We start from the raw sequence: 19,373 nt of genomic DNA, 5'->3' as shown, positions 1-19,373 counted from the left end.
ACGCACTTATACATACGCACACGCACGCATACAAAAAAAAACAATCATATGAACGACAGCAAAAACAAATGGAGAATGAAGCGGCGTTATTGCTTCTATCTGATCACCTAGCCGAACTCGATGCTCTGCCTTGGCGTCAGAAGCACGAAACGGCCGCCACCAACCTATTGGCCGGCAATGTTTTCGACTGGGGAGCCAAAGAAGCGGCCGCCCTGATGCAGACTCCCGGTTTCGGATTCCAGCAAGCGCTGGCTCATTTGCAAAGTATTGTCCGATCAAAATTCATTCAAACTCGATTTGTCATTATTATTATTATTTTTTTTTTAATCTTTGAATTGTCATTTAAAAAAACAAAGAGCGACCCTGGTTTGTCGACCATGTCGACGATTGGCTCGTCCGGCTTGAGGAGGGACCTCATCGTTGTGCGGCTATTTTTGTCGATAATAGCGGCATGGATGTCATCCTCGGCGTTTTGCCATTTGCCAGAGAATTGCTGAATCACGGAACCAAGGTAGGACACACACACACACACAAAATGCTCCTATTTCATTCTTCCCTTCTCACTATCACCTTCCGCATTCGTTTTCATTTTCGCCCGTTGCTTTTCTTCTTCTTATCCGGATTCAATAATAAGTTTGTCATGGCGACAGCGTTGAGGAATCTTCCGGAACGCACGTGACTAGGCGATTAGTTGATAACTTGGCATTGGCATCCGTGTCGGACTCTCCATTTGGCTCTTCTTTCGTGTTGGCTTTTGTCGGAGTTGATCCTGTCGCAGGATCCCGCCTCTTGTAGCGATAGTTAAGTAAGCTGGACGTCCGGCTCGCTGGCACTGCTTGTTGCGCATATTGCGGGACCGTCGGCGGATAGGCAACGTAATGCGGCGGTGGCAGTTGAAGTATTGGCGCTACGGTAGGCGCTGCTTGTCGAGAGCGCTGGATCCGAGGTGGCGGCATATCGTCCGGCCCTCCCGGAAAGATTGGCCCATGATTAAGCCGACATTCACCGCTAAGAGGCTCCAAATCGCATCCATTTTTGGCATTGCCCCATCCACCACGGAAATTGAGCCATTCCAGTGGTCCGGCATATCTGTGAGCAAAAGAATAATTTATTTTTATTGATGTTGTTGTTGTTCAGGTTAGACTGAAATGCTGGTCGTGATGTACGGCTGTTGCTCGACTGGATGCATTAGAAATTTGTTTTTTTTTTTTGTTTTTTTTTTTAAATTTCTCCCTGACTAAGCACATTTCGGCAAAAACGATGAGGGCGACCCTGCGTGTCCATTGATGCAGTTTGACAAGAAGAGAGTGAAAAAAAATATTAAAAGAGAAAGAGAGAAAAGGTTCTTTCCAATTGTCGGTTAGCCTGCAGACAGGGAAAGACTTTCACGTTCCCTTTCAACGCTTGCGCTCCTTCCTGTTTAATCATGCATGAAGGCAAGAAAGAGACACTTTACATCTCCTTTCCCTTTCCCTCTCTCGCTCAAGTCTTTTAAAAGAAGAAAAAAAAAACCCAAGTAATACTTTTGCTTTCTATCGTTCCAGGGGGCCCACCAAAAAAAAAAAAACAAGTTGTTTTCACTTGTAATTCTTTCAGGGTTTCACCCGTACCGTACCGACACAAACAAAATAGGTCTTTCAAAAGCGGTAGGAAGGAAGAAAAAAAAATGCCTTACGGGTAGGGAGTATCGTTCCAGGGTATAACCACCAAATTCTCCCAGGTATTCCAGGCAACACCTTGGTCAGTAAAATCTTCTAATAGCGGGAAGGTCGAATACGTATGTTTACCTGTAGAGCAATTTGGGAGAAATTGACGTTGAATATTTCTAAATTTGAGGGGAGAGTTTACCTGGACCTGCCCAAATGCCATGAGATCCATTGGCACTGTAGAGTACCGGATGTTTGCCTGAGACGTGCAAAACGGTCGGGAAAGTCACTTGTAAGTCGCGTGCAAACTTCCGCCGTCGACCGCGACGTGCTGCCTATCAAATTTTTAAAGGGGGGGGGGTACAAAAACAAATCGTGTTGAAGGCTTTCGTAATTTGATTTTCATTGAGAGTGATTACCTTTTCTTTGGGCGATTCGCCTTTGTGCAATTGAAAAAAGCCGGCGCTTTCATTCCATACGTAATAAGCTCCGAAATTGTGGACGGACAGGTAAATGATGTGCGGCTTTCCATTCTAACGTAGAACAACAGTTAGACCGTAACACTTTGATTGTTGGAACTATTTTTAACTCACCTGGAATCGTAAAGTTACGTGCTCCCAGTCTCCTGTGAAAAACCGACAACGTTATCGCCCATCATTTTTTTTTTACTACATTATAGTTAACATACCGACGTGATGACCGAAACTCTCGACATTGCCCAAACATTTTTCCTTTTCTTTTCCGGTGGAAATTCCTGTTAAACCCGAATGAGTGATTCATTTTCTTTTTGGCGAAAACAAAATTTGAATTGATTAGTTTCAATTATTACCGATGCACACTTGTTTGCCGCGATTGTAAGGATAGAAAGTGTGGTAGACGACGTCGATGGTTTTCCAGGCATCTTGATACTCGCGTACGATAGCGTAAACAGGCACGCCGCCATTGTTGACGTTGTTTCCGTGAAAGAAGGTCGGTCCCAAACAAGCTGGACATGCTGTAAAGAACGCGGAAAACACGACTTACATATGAAATTGAATTCTTAAATTTTATTTCTTCCCCTTCGTTCATTCTATCTTCAGCCTCTTTAATTAAAACGTTGATATGATATTTGTGGCTTTACTGAGCTTTTGACGCGATTGAAGGTGAAGGACGGTCGAAGACGGCCCGCCCGGCAGTTTGTTGAGAGTGGGTTGTTGGTCGAGGACTCGACCTTTGCGATTCTGTAGCGTGACATGTTCCATGAAGAACTCGACGCTGCTGGGCATGAACTGTTCGCCACTGTGTAGCCAGACGAGTGGCGCCCATGACTGGATCATCTCCACCACTTTTAAATGGGTTGCATGAAACGGAACAGTCGGTAGAGGAAAACCCGCCCGTGAAAGAATTTTTAAAAAATAGATGAAATCATATTTAATATACTGTAGATCACGAAGGAAAAAGAAAAAAAGGGAACTCGTTAGAAAGCGTCTCGTTGGCATCAACGCTATTGGATTGTGGTCCGGTGAAATTCACTGGCTTGTTTGTTTTCTTTTTGCCTTACGCCTACTCTCTTTTTCGATTGATGCACCATTTTACGTTCTGTTAAACGATCACGCCGAGTCCATTTACACAGATAGAAAGCACATCACAATTCCAATTTGCCATTCCATTAACTTCCTGGGTGTCTTTCCCACATTCTCTCCTATTAAAAAGCAAAGGAAAGAAGAAAGAAAAAAAAAATCTCCAAACTTTATCGCCTAATTTTATTTTATTTATTTTTTTTGCCAAAAAAGATCGAAACGATTCGCCATTGTTCGAACTAGCTAGAAAACTTGAAATTTGAATCGCGGTTTATTTCAGCTATTTATCTTCTTTTTTCAAGGAAAAACCACCGTCTGGAAGGACAGGTCTCTTGTCTGCAAACTTTTTACGGACTTGCGAAGTCATCGGTGAAAAGGAAAGTGACCTCAATCGACAGTGTTCCATCAGTTATGGCCTTACCAGAAAAAGGGCCAAAACAGAATTTCCAGAGAAGCCCATTGTTTTGTTTTTTTGTTTTTTTTCAAACCAGATGCGCTTTTTCCTACTCGTCGTGATCGGCATTTTTGCATTTAGCACTCGGACTGAAGAGTCTCCCTATCGCCTTTTCGTATTCAAAGTAAAAGGTCCGGAACTGAAAAGCCCCTGTCCAATACAAAAAAAACAACCTCAAACAGGTCTAGCGCAAAAGAAAATCAACCTGATGAGTGACGTGGAGTCCCTATAGAGGAAGGTTGGTTGGGTTTCTGTAAACACTCGGCTACGAAAAATGACCATAGAAAAATATTGGCGACGTACTTTTCAGCTGCACTACGGGGGAGTTGCCTGTTCTTTGCAAAACTTTCTCTGTCGTTTCATTCGAATGATGAACGAAAAAAAAAAAAAAAGGGGGAGAGGGAAAAGAAAGAAAAAAAGGCCTTTTCTCCTACTGTTTTCGTCCAGCCGAGAAGTGGGCAGCCCCCCTTCGCTTTTTCTTCAACTATGGGATTCTTTATAAAGTAACTGGATGGGAAAGCGGAATTTTGTGCGTGTGTGCGCGCTTCACAGCGTTTTGATAATGTAGTCGCTTAAAAGATTGATCTTTAAGGCTCGGGCGAAATATGAGATGAATGCATAAATTTCTCTTACCTTCGGGAGAAAACGCAGCCCGCGCCGCGGTCAGGACGGACGACATGGCCAGCCATCTGGTGACGCTCAGCACCCACGAGGAGCTCATCGCGACCATTCCATAATCGAACGGCTTCACCTTCGATTCGATGTCCACGAAAACGGATTTTTCAGTGCAAAACTTGACACCAAACATTGCAACATCGTTGTTGAGTTACGTGTTTTTTTTTTGTATGCGATTCAAACAACAAAAAAACGGGATCTTCGCTTGTTTTTTTTTTGTTTTTTTGAAATTATCACCGTTATTACCTGGCCAACAGCATATCGTGCAATTTTGTTGAAAACTTTGTTCTTACGGGATATCACACTGCTTCCTCCTGATAGTAACGGAAAAGGAGGGCGGTGACGGTAGTCGTACCCGGAATGCCAATAAGGCCACGACGAACGATTTTGTCAGCGGGATAGGAAGTAGCTACGAACGTGAAAAGGAAAAAAAAATAATAATAATAAAGAAAAGAAAAAAAAAAAAATGGGACTCGTAACGAATCACTTGTGTACAATGTGTTAACGGAAGGAACCCAAATGGCCAGGGCTCTATCTGGAACGTGACTGGCGCACCGAGCGACTCAGACCGCCAAATTTAAACAAGTCGCACTGTTGTAAAAAATAAAAACCTTTATTCTCCTGTTCTTCACTTAATGTTCCCACCTTTTGTCGTGTTAAAGCCCCTCCTTTTGATTGCAAAGACGGTGGAACAAGGTGGCGTCCTGTAGGAAATGACACAATGTACGTTACACTTTCGGGATGTTGAACGTTGCAGTCCGATGTACTTCCGAGAGTCACACGAGCAGCATCTCACCGACGAGACCGATCGTTCGTGTATGAGTTTAACTACTAAGGGGAAACGAGCAGCCTTGCTGTATGCTTGAAAAGAAAGGGAAAGTTGGACACTGGAAGGTACGAATGAGAGAAAGAGACTCTTGGTACCATCCCATTCCTTAAAGGGGTTGCGACTACCCAAAGAAAAAATGTAGGCTCGAGGAAAACCACAGAGCCAGCTGCTCCCGACTGGACGACTCGAAGACCAGGGAGTGGCTCTTATATACACCTTATATACAGACTACAAAAACATCTGCCTTAGATACAACCACACAATTGTGGCCACTTGCTTCACTTGTTTCGAAGCCAAAAAACAACAACACAAGGGTGTGTGTGTGTTTGCTCCTATTGGTTGTTTGATCGTAAAGAAATCGTTTCTGGGCGAACATGAGTAACGCTGTCATAAGACGAATGTTCACTTTTCATTTCGTTGAACTTGCGACCGCAACGCGTTGTAAAACCCAATGGTCCATCACCCAGTGTTGTAAAGAGAGAAACAAAAAATTACGTATGCATCGGCGAGAAATCTGCTCTCCACTTGATGGCTTACTCAAGGTTGCACCTCATTGACCAAGCTCTGTTGAATGCAGCGTTCATGTGTACCGGCCGTCATTGAAGCTAGGAGAAGTTTGACTGGTCCAGAAAGAGGAATCATTTTTTTTTTTTTTTTTTTTTTTTTTTTTTTTTTTTTTTTTATTATAAATATATATATATATAAAGGGTACCGTTTTGAACCGGTTTGGTGTTTCATCAGAATTTTAAGATGGTGCACAATGTTTGACCCGATCTGAATAGCTTCCGTCTCGGTTTGCGTAAACCAAACAATGGGAGCTAGCAGGACCCTACTTATCTTACCCTTACATCTCTTCCATTTCCAGTGGACTCACTTGTTTTCGACGAACTTCGTGAAAGACGTTACGCCAATAAAAGAAAGAACAAAATAGAGGGAGTCCATCCACAGCCTACAGAAATGAATTTATATGGCGGCGTGATCCGCCCAGTTCTCACGCTAATGTTTTTGGCCCACTTTCATTTCGGGTGGCAACTTTTCTTGCTGCGTCATCAAAGAAAAAACGCTTTGCAATTCTTCTTCCTTCTTTAATCTTTGAAAGAAACATCTTTTTTTCTATCCTGTTTAATTCTTTTTAAATTAAAATGATACTGTTAATGTCACGATTCAGGTGATTCTATGCGCTAATTCGAAACCGGCGCTTAACGACGTCACTTACAGCGAACTGGTGCTTTTGGTCGAACAAGCGGCGTTGATCAGCAAAGACCTGGGTCGCGCATTGGAAGAAGACCGCCTCTGGGTGATGGATTCCGGCCAAGCGAGTCCATGCCTCGATCTCGGGTAATAACAGATATATGTTAGACAATATAGCAATAGAAATAAAGTAATAAAGGTATCACACTTCCATAGTACTATGCAAAGCCTTGACCGGCTCCGTTAGATTTCTTTTCATCTGTTTGATTTTCTGTTGTACGTTAGCTGTAAAACATTTCGTGGCTTTCACTCGATCTAAGAGGCATTTGATTATGCAATTTTTATTTTATTGTTATTTTGTTTTTTACAGGAGAATCACCCGATCACTGGCTGATGCAATGATAGCCAATCAAGTGGATCTAGTTGTTATTGAAGGCATGGGTCGTGTAATTCACACCAACCTGCATGCCAAATTCAAATGCGATGTCCTCAAGGTTGGATTTCTAAATTCCTGTTTTCGACATTTACGAATTAAATTCATGATTTTGTCTTGCTTTAGGTGGCAGTGATTAAAAATCGTTGGCTGGCTAGGCGTTTTGGCGAGGAAGAAGATACCTTCCCGGTTGTGTTCCAATTTGAGAGGAAAATGGTATTATGATCAAAACTCACGAACTAACGTAAAATTCACGGTTTTTAACAATAAAATTCTGCTCGAAATGGAACCCTGTGATGTAGGTACTATAAAACAATAAAACATTGCACAATGATAAAGCGTGAGTTTGTGCGTGTCCCGTTCGGTAGACGATTTGCTCGTGTCTCTTTGACATACTAGGTCCGTATCAGAAAAAATACACGAAATTGAGGAAAGAAACTACGAAAAACTTCTAAAACGACACACAGTTGGATTTCGCCCACGGAAACAGAGCAGAACAAGACTCGGAAAACCACGAGACACATTCCGTTCTCCAAAAGAAAAAAAAAAGCAGGCCGAATCTACTCCTTCAATGAAACGAGATCGGAACCTCCCCTCCGGAGGATAACGGCATGCTTCGCAACCTAACGTGCATTACCTTCGTACCACATTTAAAGTTCATTTTAGAAAAAAGGTGTGACGAGTCAACTGCATTCTTTTCCGCTTCGTGTTTGGCCTTTGATCCCGGCATCGATATGGAGGTGAAACAGAACAGAACAGTACACACGGAAAGCCCCGAAAGCCCACTTAAGCTTCCGGTTTTCTTCCTTATTTTGGGTCATCGTCAGCTAGGAGGCTATACATTGAGTTGATTTTCGCAAATTTCCTGAAAGGGATTCTATTATTCTAGATGGTCCCTTCCCTTATAGGTGTGTTTTTCCCGAAAAAGATGGCGTGCACAGATCTGGCGCAACCTGGTTTCGGCCTTCGCAACAGTAGGGTACGGTATTTTGTCGCCTTACGTTTTCGGAATTAAAGTTCAATTTTGAGTATAATGTGTAATTTCCATTGAATTTCAAAATTGATAAAAAATCGGGCTTATTTTGTCGGGTTTATTTTCGTTAGGGCTAAATTTTTAATTTGGCTTAAAATTCATCGTTTCGATCAGGAATCGTATGAAAAGCGCGAAAATAAAGTTTATTTTTTCATTAGACTTATATTTATTCAAAAATACTTTAAAAAAACATAACGCGCCAGTACACTATGGTTTTCTAATGGATAATTGCGCTAGCGCTGTAGCGTACTGGAGCAAATCATTTATTTAAAAAACCATAAGTCCCATTGTAAAAGGTTATTTCCGTCATTACCATTTAATGCTGAATCGAAGTCGTGTATATTCATTTGTTATATAAACGATTTTTGAAAAATACAAAATTGATGAAAAGGTCGGGCTTATTTTGACGGGCGTATTTTGTCGGCATTTTTTTAGTTTATTTCGAAAACGACTGGTTTACCGAGAAAATCACTAGCAAAATCGAACTCAGCGTTCAATTTTGACTATGCCATGTGGTTTTTATCGAATTCCAAGAGATGTCCATTTTGGTCGATTTCGACAAAAGTGAGAAGGCTATAGCCTTCCCACTTTTTCATTTTTGGCCAAATTTCAAATTTGGCGTAAATACATGAATTCGATACAGAATTGAATGTTAATGACGTATATCTAGTTTATTTTTTAATTGGTCTTATAGTTTTTGAATTAAACGAAAACAACAGAAGGCCGGGCTTATATTGTCGGGCTTAAAATTTTGTCCTATTAAAAAATAATATCATTAAATCTAGATAACTATATATGATTCTGATTCAAAAATTAACCAAGGAACACGAAAGTCGAAGTCTTTTTTATGTAGAGTTTATAATTTTTGAGCAATCTAAAATATAAAATTAGGGGCGAATGGAAACATTACTAGCGCGCCAGTACGCTATAGCGCTAGCGTGACACATCAAACTTCTTTGATTCTTCAAAAACTATAAACTCTACGTAAAAACAAATTTCATTAGCGTGTTACATTTTGAATCAAAATCTTATATAGTTATCTAGATTTAATGATATTATTTTTTAAACAAAATTTTAAGGACAAAATTTTAAACCGACAACGTTTAATTTAAAAACAACCAATTAAAAAATAAGCGTCATTAGCATTCCTTCTGTTTTTTTCGTTTAATTCAAAAACTATAAGACCAATAGTCAAAATTGAAAAAAATAAACGCACGGCAAAATAAGCCCGACTTTTAGTTTTTTACGGTAAATTCAACAACTATAAGCCCAATATCAAAATAAACACGTATTAGCATATTCAATTCTGAATTTGACCGAATCGAATTCTATATAGTACTTTTTCATTTTTGGCCAAATTTCAAATTTGGCTTGAAATACATGATGTCGATGCGTAATGGAATGCTAATCACGAATATAAAGCCTTTTTTTTAATTAGCCTAATAGTTTTTGAATTAGGCGAAAAAAAACAGAAGGCCGGGATTATATTGTCGGGCTTAAAATTTTGCCCTATTAAAAAATAACATCATTAAATCTAAATAACTATATGATTCTGATTCAAAATTAAACAAGGAACACGAAAATTGAAGTTGTTTCTATGTAGGGTTTATAGTTTTCGAGCTATCTAAAATATAAAATTAGGGGCGAATCGCAACCATTACTAGCGCGCCAGTACGCTATAGCGCTAGCATGACACATCAAACTTCTTTGATTCTTGAAAAACTATAAGCTCTACGTAAAAACAAATTTCTTTAACGTGTTCCTTGTTAAATTTTGAATCAGAATCATATATAGTTATCTAGATTTAATGATATTATTTTTTAATAGGACAAAATTTTAAACACGACAACGACAATATAAGCCCGGCCTTCTGTTTTTTTCGTTTAATTCAAAAACTATAAGACCAATTAAAAAATAAACTTGATGTTCGTCATTAGCATTCAATTCTGTATCTAATTCATGTATTTTACGCCAAATTTGAAATTTGGCCAAAAATGAAAAAGTGGGAAGGCTATAGCCTTCTCACTTTTGTCAAAATCGACCAAAATGGACATCTCTTGGAATTCGATAAAAACCACACGGCATAGTCAAAATTGAACGCTGAGTTCGATTATGCTAGTGATTTTCTCGGTAAACCAGTCGTTCTCGAAATAAACTAAAAAAATGCCGACAAAATAAACCCGACTTTTAGTTTTTTTTTACGGTTAATTCAACAACTATAGGCCCAATATCAAAATAAACACGATATTCGTAATCAGCGATGAATTCTGAATCGATATAACGTATTTTTAATTGAATCTGGAATTTGACCAAATTTCACATTTGGCGTAAAATACATGATTTCGAATTTCATGTTTATTTAGACATTGGGCCTATGGTTTTTCAATTTATTTATAGTTAAAGTTTGAATCAGAATCTTATATAGTTATCTAGATTTAATGAAATTATTTTTTAATAAGACAATATTTTAAGCCCGACAAAATAAGCCCAACAAAATAAGCCCGACTTTTAGTTTTTTAAGGTTAATTCAACAACTATAGGCCCAATGTCAAAATAAACACGATATTCGTAATCCGCGATGAATTCTGAATCGATTTAACGTATTTTTAATTGAATCTAGAATTTGACCGAATTTCAAAAAGTGAGAAGGCTATAGCCTTCTTACTTTTTCATTTTTGACCAAATTTCAAATTTGGCTTGAAATACATGATTTCGATGCAGAATTGAATGCTGATCACGGAAATTGAGTTTATTTTTCGATTGTCCTCATTGTTTTCGAATTAATTCTAAAAAACACAAAAGTCGGGCTTATTTTGTCGGGCTTAAAATTTCTATTGATTTTCCTATAAAAAATAATTTCATTAAATCTAAATAACTATATATGAATAAGCTTCAAAGTTTGTCAAGGAATACGAAGATGAACTTTGTTTTTATGTAGAATTTTTGATTTTTGAGTAATTTAAAATATAAAAGGATGTGCCATAGAAATATTAAGCCCGACAAAATGAGCCCGACTTTTCCTATTCATACATCATATTATTAAATCTAGATAACTATATCTGATTTGTATTCAAAATTTAACAAGGAATACGAAAATGGACTTTGTTTTCACTTTGTTTTATTAAATTTTAAAAGAGGCTCGTTTAAAGAGAAAAGCATGAATATTACATAATGATTTCCGCCTAAAATATCGATTGCAACTCAATCGATTAATTTTTTTCTTAGACAAGATACGAAATCCGATTGAATTCGGGCCGAAAAATTCGACGCCCCGATATGCTCTCACTTCGCAACCACTAGAGGGAACTTATTCTTCACGTACCCATTCAGCTTACCAGTGCTGTAAGTCAACAACTAGTTTTAATTTCGGAGAACGGTGACCTACTTTTCGCATTTTTAAATTTTAGTTAAAATGCTTCGCTCTGGACGGAATTTGAAAGTTTTGTCGAAGAACGTTGTGCGTGAAAACCTGCGGTAATGTATTCATTTTGATTCTCTATAAATTAGGCATAAGGAAAAACTTGATTAAAAATGTTTCGTTGCCGTTTTGATAATAGAGCGGTGCACAGATAGCAAAGTTACCTTCATTTAACAGATTAACAGACCCAGTGATATGGCGCGTTCCTTAAGCAATGTGTTTACCTAAGTAGTTTTATACCCCAACTCCTTACATAACTGTTGTAGAATAGCTTACATAGGACTGCATACACTGTAGATCCTTCTGAAAATTACTGATAACATCCTTTCATTCTTTTTATAATTGTTTTTTAATTTGCAGACTACTTTCTTCAACTCCTCAACCATCTCCTAAAGATGCAACGAAAAAAGTTGCTACAGGGAGAACCTTAGACAAAAAACCAGTCAAATCAAGTTCTTTTGTTATGAACTTGTTTGTTGGTTCCAGCAACACATCACAAGTTTTCCCATTTCCAGACGCTCTAAATGCAGAACAGAAAGAAACCCTGGGAATGCTTATTGACCCTGTACAAAAATTTTTCGAAGAAGTTAATGATGCAGCCCTTAATGATAGCCAATCTGCTGTACCTGAAGCAACTACACAAGGATTGAGGGAACTTGGTGCCTTTGGTCTTCAAGCCCCTACAGAATATAATGGTGTAGGGTTAAATAACACCCAATATGCACGTCTAGTGGAAACTGTAGGAGGATTTGACTTAGGTGTAGGCATTTTCCTTGGTGCTCACCAGTCAATTGGTTTTAAGGTACCATGTAATAATTATTATATGCAAGTTTACAAAGCTTGAAATTCTCTGGTTACATAGGGGATTACCTTGTTTGGAACCGAAGAACAAAAGAAAAAGTATTTGCCAAAAGTAGCAACTGGTGAACAATTCGCGGCCTTTTGTTTGACGGAACCTTCAAGTGGCAGCGACGCCAACTCCATCAGGTGACATAACTTACTCTCTATCATTGGAGTCTTACTTATTGCCCCATGGTTATGTAGATCTCGAGCCGTGTTATCTCCTGATGGTAAACACTACATCCTCAATGGATCCAAAATCTGGATCAGTAATGGTGGATTTGCGGAAATCATGACCGTCTTCGCTCAAACCCCCGTGACTGATCCTACTACCGGAGAGACAAAAGACAAGGTTACAGCTTTCATCGTTGAAAGGTCATTCGGCGGTGTTACATCTGGGCCTCCTGAGAAGAAAATGGGCATTAAATGTTCCAACACTGCTGAAGTATACTATGATAATGTACCCATACCTATCGAGAACGTTTTGGGAGGAGTTGGCCAAGGTTTCAAGGTAAAAATTCTTTTTTTTCCAGTTAATACATAGAACCTTCGATAACCAAGGCGTGGCTATATATCTTAGGTGGCGATGAATATTTTAAATAACGGTAGATTTGGTATGGCTGCAGCCCTCTCAGGCACCATGAAGGCGTCAACCAAAGTCGCGATCCAGCACGCTACAGCCCGTGTTCAGTTCGGCCGCCGCATCGATTCATATGGAGCCATCCAAGAAAAGTACCAGTCAAAGCTCGCTTTTTAATTATTGTTCTATCAATCACAATGAATGAATTTTAGACTAGCCCGTATGGCAATGCTTCACTACGTTACGGAATCCATGGCGTACATGATTAGCTCCAATATGGATAAAGGATCCACCGATTTTCAGTTGGAAGCAGCTATTTCCAAAGTATTCGCTTCAGAAGCAGCTTGGTAACCTGAAGTTTAAATTTTCTAAGAGAACTTTCACACGAACTTGTCTTTCATCTCGTTAGGAACGTAACCGACGAAGCCATTCAGGTAATCATCGCTACTTCTGGAGGCATTATGTTATAGTCCTTTCAACAGCATTTCATTTTAGATATTGGGGGGAAATGGATTCATGTCAGCCAATGGTTTGGAGAAAGTGTTGCGTGATTTGAGAATCTTCCGTATTTTCGAAGGAACAAATGATATTCTTCGTCTTTTTGTAGCACTGACAGGTACCACACAATTATTTTCTCGATTGCAAAATCATTTGCAGTAATTTTTTCCTTGCTGTGATAGGTCTTCAGTTTGCTGGTGGGCACTTGAAGCTACTACAGAAGGCTGTGAAGAGTGGAAATGTTGGAGTTATCCTAGGAGAGGCAGCGAAACGGGCTAAACGAAGTGTCGGACTTCGCCAGTCGAATTCGTTGTCCGAAGTACATCCAAAACTGGCTCTTCAGGCACAATTGACTTCCAAGGTTGGAACTTTACGTTACTTAGGGGCCACATACCTGTTTAAAACAAATGTGTTTTATGATAGGCTGTTGAAGGATTTGGTATAACTTGCGAAAGCCTGCTTATTAAACACGGAAAGAACATTCTGGACGAGCAGTTTTTGCTGAACCGTGTTGCTGCTGCAGCAATTGACATATATGCTAATGTCGTTGTCCTTTCCCGTGCAACACGAGCCCTTAACATGAACAGTTCTTCTGCAAATCATGAGGAAATGTTGGCGCGCGTTTGGTGTAATGAGGTAAGTAGTCTTCCTGTTTAAAAATATCTCGGTTAGTAAACGCAAAAATGTTTTAAATCCTAGGCCTTGGATCGTATTCAACTCAACCTTACAGCTGTGAAATCGCAATCACAGCTCAGCAACTTCAGCACCATGAGCCAAATCGCAAAAGAAATGTGCGAGCATGGAGGTTTGATTCAACAGAATCCGTTGGGCATCTAAAGTACCCTGCAGACTGGAAAAATTAGGGATGAAATGAAATGTATTACATGTCAAAACAATGCAAATCTTCAATCGTTTATAAAAAGCAATTACGGAAATTATGCTGTTGGGAAATACACGCGCTACTAAAGTATTTTATTACTTAGTCTTTTAGGGGGAAAATAAATTCATAAGTATGCAGCTTATAACTTTTCTCGCTTTTTGGCCAATCGTTTGTACATGTAACGCTGGATAATTTCTTCTGCACGGGGCTTATGATCAAATATCTTTTGCACTTGATTCTTCGAATCTTCTAACCCGTCCTGAATTACTTTACTCCGCTGCAGATTGCCCTGTATATGGATTTCCAATCAGAGAATGCCACCACGGGAATGTAATAAGGTAAACAAAATAACGTACCTTTATAAGTTCGTTCACGCGCATAAGATCACGGTCTATACTTTTACCAGTTCCTAATTTTTCCATCATTCCCAAAACTAAGCTCAAACGTTCGTGAACTTGCGACTCGGAATGAGCCTAGAGAAAGATATCTCATTAACGTGCTTAAAGGTTAACATTAGAGCAGACTCACCATTTCTTCTATCTGCGCCGTAAGATGGAAGACCTTCCATCCGTGCACTTTTTGCATGATTTGCTTCTGATTGGCTAAATCGGTGACCGTCGGACGTCGTTCGTCTTTCAATTTCACGTCAGAATAGCGAGTAAAGTGATGATTACGCGGTTTCCAGGTTTGGCGATAAGAACTGATCAGAGAAACGCGAGGTCGCTTGACGACAGCAGCCGCTTCTTTAGGTTCAACTGGAATAGGTTGGATAGATTAACAGTGTTATATGTAGCATGATTACACTATTTGGGAGGGAGTGCGGATTTGCAACTTACGTTTCACAGCGGGCTCAATTTTGAATTCTTTGATGATAACTCCTGTATGCACTTCCTCGTCACTAGAACGCACTTCTTGAAGTTCTTGGCCGAGCCTTGATGGGAAAAAGGATCAAATTTACTTCCACGAAATAGCGCCACTAGACAACTATAGTAACGATTTACAATTGCTGTTTCCTCGGCTTTTTCCTTGGACTCATCTGAACTTCGGTAGTAACTGGGTGTACGAACGACGATGAGGAGCTCATTCTCATTAAGGACGAAATTGCCCCACTTGTCTCAGTGTTCTCCAACATTTCTTGTTTCACCTGAATACCCGACAGGGCTTTGCCTTTGAATAGCGATAAGAAAATCATTAACTGACATTTCCATGCTCCATGTTTCGTCGAAATGGAGTCTTACCTAAAATAGCCGACCCTTGCGAGGTTGTGACACTGGCTGTAGGATTGCTTTCATCGAGATCTGGTGGTATGCCCGGAGAAGACGAAGCCGATAACGTTGTCGATCCACCACTAGAAGACCTTGATGAATCCCCATTGGGCCCACCAAGCGTTAGGCCCAGGTCTAAACGTCGAGGTGAAGGTGGAGATATCGCTGGAGTTGAAGACACAGATGCAGTCGAACTACTGGTTGGCGTAGCGCTAGCTACTGATGTCATTGAAGTTAAAGTTGTGGTAAGATTTTTTTGCGCCTTCAGCGGAACACTAGAAAAAAATCTTAGGATTGGGATTTCTCATCGCAATTTTCCAAAGGGTTTTCGACTTACCCTTCGTAGTCGCGCTTACGAAGTATGCTGGGTCTGGGTGACGTTCCAATCAATTTTGAAGGAGTGCTTGGCTGAGTTGCAACCGGATATGAAACCTGATTGCCGCTATTCTCAGTGGAAGCTAAAACATCAAAAGAAAATCTTTAAAGTTGTTTCTGTTTTCCAATCACCTAATTATATAGCATACCGGCAGAAGTGCGGGATCCAGCATGCAAGTACGTCCCGATAGAAGCACCAGACGACGTAGTTCCAGAAGTCTCATTTGAAGAAGAGACACTAGGCACATTATTGGATGTCACACTAACGGCTGTAAACAAAGTTTACGTATGAAATTGAAAGATTGTAAAAAAAAATATTAATCAATTCACGGCAGTGTTTACTCTTGGGAGCTGAAGGTCCGATTGCCGTTGAGACAACCGGTTGCGGTAAAACTTTGGCGACCGGAACAGTCGCTGAAGGAGGCGCTTGGGTAGTAACCAGATACGTTCTGGAATTGCCGGTCGCTCCTCCAGTTCCAACAGACAACGAGTTCGAAACTGCTAACCAGGTGAATTAGAAGCGTAGAAGTATAAGCTAATCATATCAACGAACACAGAGTGTCATACCAGGTCGAGTTCCAGTAACAACAGGCGGTTGCGGAGCGTTTCCTATCTTCGTTCCCACAGCAGGTATTGACATCTGAGGAAATTGTACTGCAATACTTTGTTGACCGACCTACACAGAATTTTAGACGTGATAGGTAAAAGGTAAAAGCACTATAGCTAAAACTGGTAATGAATATAACCTTTCCAACAGCTGTAACTGTTGAAAGTGGCACTATGTTTTTTAAACCACCGGTAAACATCACTGGTGTTACTCCTAATGAGAAAATACTTGATCAGTAAAAAGAAACGGGAAAAATTTCAATTGTTGCATAAATCCTACCTGAATTGGCAGTAATAAGGGAATTAGATGATGTGAGAGGAATCACTCCAACTTGAGAAACCGTTCTTGCAGCAATTTGCACCGGTGCATTGATTGAAGAACGCGCTTGAGAAGACGCTGGGTTGTTGGCGTTCACGCTGATTGATGTGGTTGCTGATCCCGCAGCAGTTTTGATGAAATGTTTCTCAACATTCTAACGATTCGTGTGCATTAACGATACTGTAACGAAACATTGCTATGACTCACTACCAACCTGAATAGAAGGTGTAGATGTAATCATCATAGATGGCGGTCGTTGTGAAGCTGTTTGAAGAAGTGCTGAGGTGGATTTTATTACTTCCGGTCCCGGACGTGGACCAACGGTCATAGTTGGATTGGGTGGAACACGTGAATTAACAACTATCAACAACAATAGCAAAAAAAATAAATAAATAAATAGTGTACATTGCCAATATAAAATGTATGAGGAAAATCCTGAATCCGACCTGTTTGGTTTGAAGAACCCCTGACCGAGAATAGAGTAATGTTTGATGCTGGGGAAGGAATAGAAGCTCTAGGAGGTCCAATAATTGATATTGAATTTGCACTCGGCGCAGGTGTAAGTTGTGGTGCCGACTTATGGCCTGTCGCCAATACCAAATTGGTGGTGCTTTTTACAGAAGTGTTAGCTGCTGCGTTCGTGGTTGCTTTGTATAACGTAGGAACAGGGGGCGGCTGAATTACGGCAGTAGCTTGGGTTACCGTCACCCAAGTACCACTTAAAGTACCAGCTGCACCAATGCCGACATCGACGCTGCTCGGCCTTATTGCCGAAGATGATGTGGGTCTAACAGCTCGATTAGCAACAGTAAATCTATCAAAAAACGTGAGGTTAAGTAGAGTGCAATTTCGCTAAACAGCAATCGCACGACTTACCCGGTCACTTGAGAAATGGCAGGACTTACTGAAGGTGTTGGTCTTATAATCGCAGCCGACGCCACAACAGATCGTGGGATAGCTATACTCGCCACTGCTGCTGGCCCTGTTTGTGTTTGTTTGAGAAACCAATAAACTTGAAGTGTATGAAAATGATGGAACAATGCAACATACCTTTTGGCACATGTGATGGCAGATTTGCATAGGTGCCAGATGTAGTTACCAAAGCTGTAGGTACCACTCTGGGGGCCAAAGTAACTGTACCACCTGGGCGTATTGCAGCTTGAAACTTGGCCATAGGTATAGGCACGGTAACGGCAACCGACACTGGAGAATTTTGAACAATAGTGGACAAAGTGGGAGAAGGCCCACTAGCGCTAGCCAATGACATTCCAGACCCACTTATGGTAGGAAGTGGGCTTCCTGATGGTTTGACCTGCTTAATTGTAGAGAACAGTATTTTGAGGGATGATTTTAATTTTTGTATTAAATGTAGCCTATGGCTGAATTTTGTTCTCGAAATATTTGTGCTTACCAAAAATATTGGTTTGGCAGCTTCTCCAACTGCCCTGTTGGTTACTGATGTGGCACTTCCTGAAGAACTTATCATGGGACTGGACTTGTGTGCTAGATCCATTGGCTGAGCTTGTAACTCTATATTATTGTCTGCACCTGAAGCAGAGCTCTGTTTTGTATGGGAAGCACTCATCTCTCGAAAGGGAAGACTGCTCCAATTTATTCGGACGACGAAATGAAGAATAGAATGGAAGCTGTATCAAAGGATTGGTTGATTCTTGTTTCTCACCAACCAAGACTTTGTAAAATGTGAAATACACTGATGAAAAACCCTCGTTGGCGAGATGTTTACAGCAACAGTGACTAGGGGATCAACTTTAGCATTCTCCTGCTGGTCATTAAATATTGGAAAGGGTCAAAATAACTTTTGATTTGGTTCAAAGCGTCGACTATTTAATTCGAAAAAAAACATCGAAAAATGCTTGTTGGAGTTTTGGACAAGGGGAAGGGAGAACATTAACACCGTTGCCGTCTCAAGAAATTTCAAATTGAACGCCGATCATTGGGGGGGGGAGGGTAATGAACAGAACGAGAAATGAAATTTCTAAACTGTTTATAGAGATTTAAACCATTAATAATAAAAAAATTATAAACTATTAAATCCAAAAATAACTAATTTTTAATTCTTGGTTTTAAGAATCCGTAAGAATTTGTTTTAACATTTATTGACGCACTTTGTTGTAGAGCTAGGTTTTGGAAGTCTGTCAGTTGCAGACTAAATGTATCAACAACTATTGCTAACTCGAAAATGGAGAGTCAAACTCTCTTAGCTTAAAGGTTTGTTGGACGTGATTCGACGAACTGTGTAGAAAGTAAAATGCAAAATTCCCTACTTAGACATTCACTTTTGGCTACTGAAAGTTTTCTTTTATTGAATACATTAAATTCAAAGCAAAGTAATTTCAAATACTCGTCGACAAAGGCGACGTCACGACCTCAAGTGATAACGGGAAGGGTCAGCATGCTAGACGACTGACTAAGCACAAACGGGCGATCCTTCAAAATGAAATTTGGTATGCAATAATAACGCAATCTCAACAGAGATGCAATTTGGTATAAACGTTTTTTTTTAATATGAAAAATCATGAAATTTGGCCAATGCCAATGAACTTAATTTCACGGGTATTCCCAGTTTGTGAGATTCACTACCCGACTTGCCTTCAGATGGGGAAAGCAATTTCTTTCTTGCTGAACCGAACATTTAAACTTACAATCGATAACCAGTAATGTTTACGAAAACCACTGTGAATGATATTTCTCATCATGCACAAAAATAGAAGAGGATTTCGTGGTATGTAAAATGTCCTATGGCCTGTAGTG

The 19,373-nt window shown here is 40.0% G+C and overlaps 4 protein-coding genes across 9 annotated transcripts in view; 2 read left to right on the top strand and 2 right to left on the bottom strand.

Annotated features, from left to right (window-relative positions):
• Nucleotides 1-7,125, top strand: part of LOC130702390 (4'-phosphopantetheine phosphatase-like) — a 68,921-nt gene extending 61,796 nt beyond the window's left edge. Inside the window, exons 14-18 of the mRNA XM_057524071.2 lie at nt 60-264; nt 357-511; nt 6,332-6,501; nt 6,725-6,848; nt 6,914-7,125. Coding sequence (XP_057380054.1) covers nt 60-264; nt 357-511; nt 6,332-6,501; nt 6,725-6,848; nt 6,914-7,012 — 753 coding nt within the window. The 3' untranslated portion in view covers nt 7,013-7,125. The remainder of the gene's footprint in view (nt 1-59; nt 265-356; nt 512-6,331; nt 6,502-6,724; nt 6,849-6,913) is intronic.
• Nucleotides 599-5,124, bottom strand: LOC130702362 (uncharacterized). 4 transcript variants are annotated; one of them, XM_057524044.2, is made up of 10 exons: nt 4,581-5,124; nt 4,293-4,452; nt 2,767-2,970; nt 2,476-2,640; nt 2,335-2,400; nt 2,240-2,271; nt 2,066-2,179; nt 1,849-1,981; nt 1,676-1,787; nt 599-1,089 (listed from the first exon to the last, which is right to left on the bottom strand). In XM_057524044.2, the coding sequence occupies exons 2-10, from the start codon at nt 4,387-4,389 to the stop codon at nt 639-641; spliced, it is 1,374 nt and encodes a 457-aa protein (XP_057380027.1). In that variant the 5' UTR covers nt 4,390-4,452; nt 4,581-5,124; the 3' UTR covers nt 599-638. The 4 variants fall into 4 exon arrangements, with proteins under 4 accessions (XP_057380027.1, XP_057380024.1, XP_057380025.1 ...); XM_057524041.2 differs by having other exon boundaries at nt 4,293-4,743; nt 4,822-5,124; XM_057524042.2 differs by having other exon boundaries at nt 4,293-4,743; nt 4,830-5,124.
• Nucleotides 7,126-11,134: 4,009 nt separating the features above from the next.
• On the top strand, nt 11,135-14,109 carry LOC130702354 (very long-chain specific acyl-CoA dehydrogenase, mitochondrial-like). The gene is made up of 11 exons (XM_057524031.2): nt 11,135-11,294; nt 11,599-12,040; nt 12,101-12,225; nt 12,283-12,589; nt 12,659-12,810; nt 12,871-13,005; nt 13,068-13,092; nt 13,154-13,274; nt 13,339-13,517; nt 13,580-13,792; nt 13,856-14,109. Exons 1-11 carry the CDS (start codon nt 11,233-11,235, stop codon nt 13,991-13,993), a joined length of 1,899 nt encoding a protein of 632 aa, XP_057380014.1. The 5' UTR covers nt 11,135-11,232; the 3' UTR covers nt 13,994-14,109.
• Nucleotides 14,016-18,518, bottom strand: LOC130702346 (histone deacetylase complex subunit SAP130-like). Of its 3 annotated transcripts, none has more exons than XM_057524022.2 (17): nt 18,013-18,518; nt 17,652-17,916; nt 17,478-17,583; nt 17,048-17,415; nt 16,816-16,961; nt 16,563-16,755; nt 16,423-16,496; nt 16,244-16,352; nt 16,019-16,177; nt 15,826-15,945; nt 15,639-15,759; nt 15,275-15,576; nt 15,038-15,203; nt 14,873-14,967; nt 14,565-14,791; nt 14,393-14,509; nt 14,016-14,325 (listed from the first exon to the last, which is right to left on the bottom strand). In XM_057524022.2, the coding sequence occupies exons 1-17, from the start codon at nt 18,184-18,186 to the stop codon at nt 14,176-14,178; spliced, it is 2,892 nt and encodes a 963-aa protein (XP_057380005.1). In that variant the 5' UTR covers nt 18,187-18,518; the 3' UTR covers nt 14,016-14,175. The 3 variants fall into 3 exon arrangements, with proteins under 3 accessions (XP_057380005.1, XP_059351542.1, XP_059351541.1); XM_059495559.1 differs by having other exon boundaries at nt 16,019-16,174; XM_059495558.1 differs by having other exon boundaries at nt 17,652-17,913.
• Between the last annotated feature and the right edge of the window lie 855 nt (nt 18,519-19,373).

This window comes from Daphnia carinata, chromosome 6, assembly GCF_022539665.2.
Source record: "Daphnia carinata strain CSIRO-1 chromosome 6, CSIRO_AGI_Dcar_HiC_V3, whole genome shotgun sequence".
NCBI classification, from domain to species: domain Eukaryota; kingdom Metazoa; phylum Arthropoda; class Branchiopoda; order Diplostraca; family Daphniidae; genus Daphnia; species Daphnia carinata.
This window is presented reverse-complemented; position numbering and strand designations above follow the sequence as displayed.

Coding starts and splice junctions, on each gene's coding strand:
- LOC130702362 (XM_057524041.2), bottom strand. CDS start 4,467: ATGTTTGGTGTCAAGTTTTGCACTGAAAAATCCGTTTTCGTGGACATC. Junction 1,788..1,848: donor TGGCATTTGGGCAGGTCCAG/GTAAACTCTCCC, acceptor ATTGCTCTACAG/GTAAACATACGTATTCGACC. Junction 1,090..1,675: donor TGGAACGATACTCCCTACCC/GTAAGGCATTTT, acceptor TTTTGCTCACAG/ATATGCCGGACCACTGGAAT.
- LOC130702354 (XM_057524031.2), top strand. CDS start 11,233: ATGCTTCGCTCTGGACGGAATTTGAAAGTTTTGTCGAAGAACGTTGTG. Junction 13,006..13,067: donor TTCGCTTCAGAAGCAGCTTG/GTAACCTGAAGT, acceptor TCATCTCGTTAG/GAACGTAACCGACGAAGCCA. Junction 13,275..13,338: donor TCTTTTTGTAGCACTGACAG/GTACCACACAAT, acceptor TTGCTGTGATAG/GTCTTCAGTTTGCTGGTGGG.
- LOC130702346 (XM_057524022.2), bottom strand. CDS start 18,186: ATGAGTGCTTCCCATACAAAACAGAGCTCTGCTTCAGGTGCAGACAAT. Junction 17,584..17,651: donor GCCATCACATGTGCCAAAAG/GTATGTTGCATT, acceptor AAACACAAACAG/GGCCAGCAGCAGTGGCGAGT. Junction 14,792..14,872: donor AATTGAGCCCGCTGTGAAAC/GTAAGTTGCAAA, acceptor AACCTATTCCAG/TTGAACCTAAAGAAGCGGCT.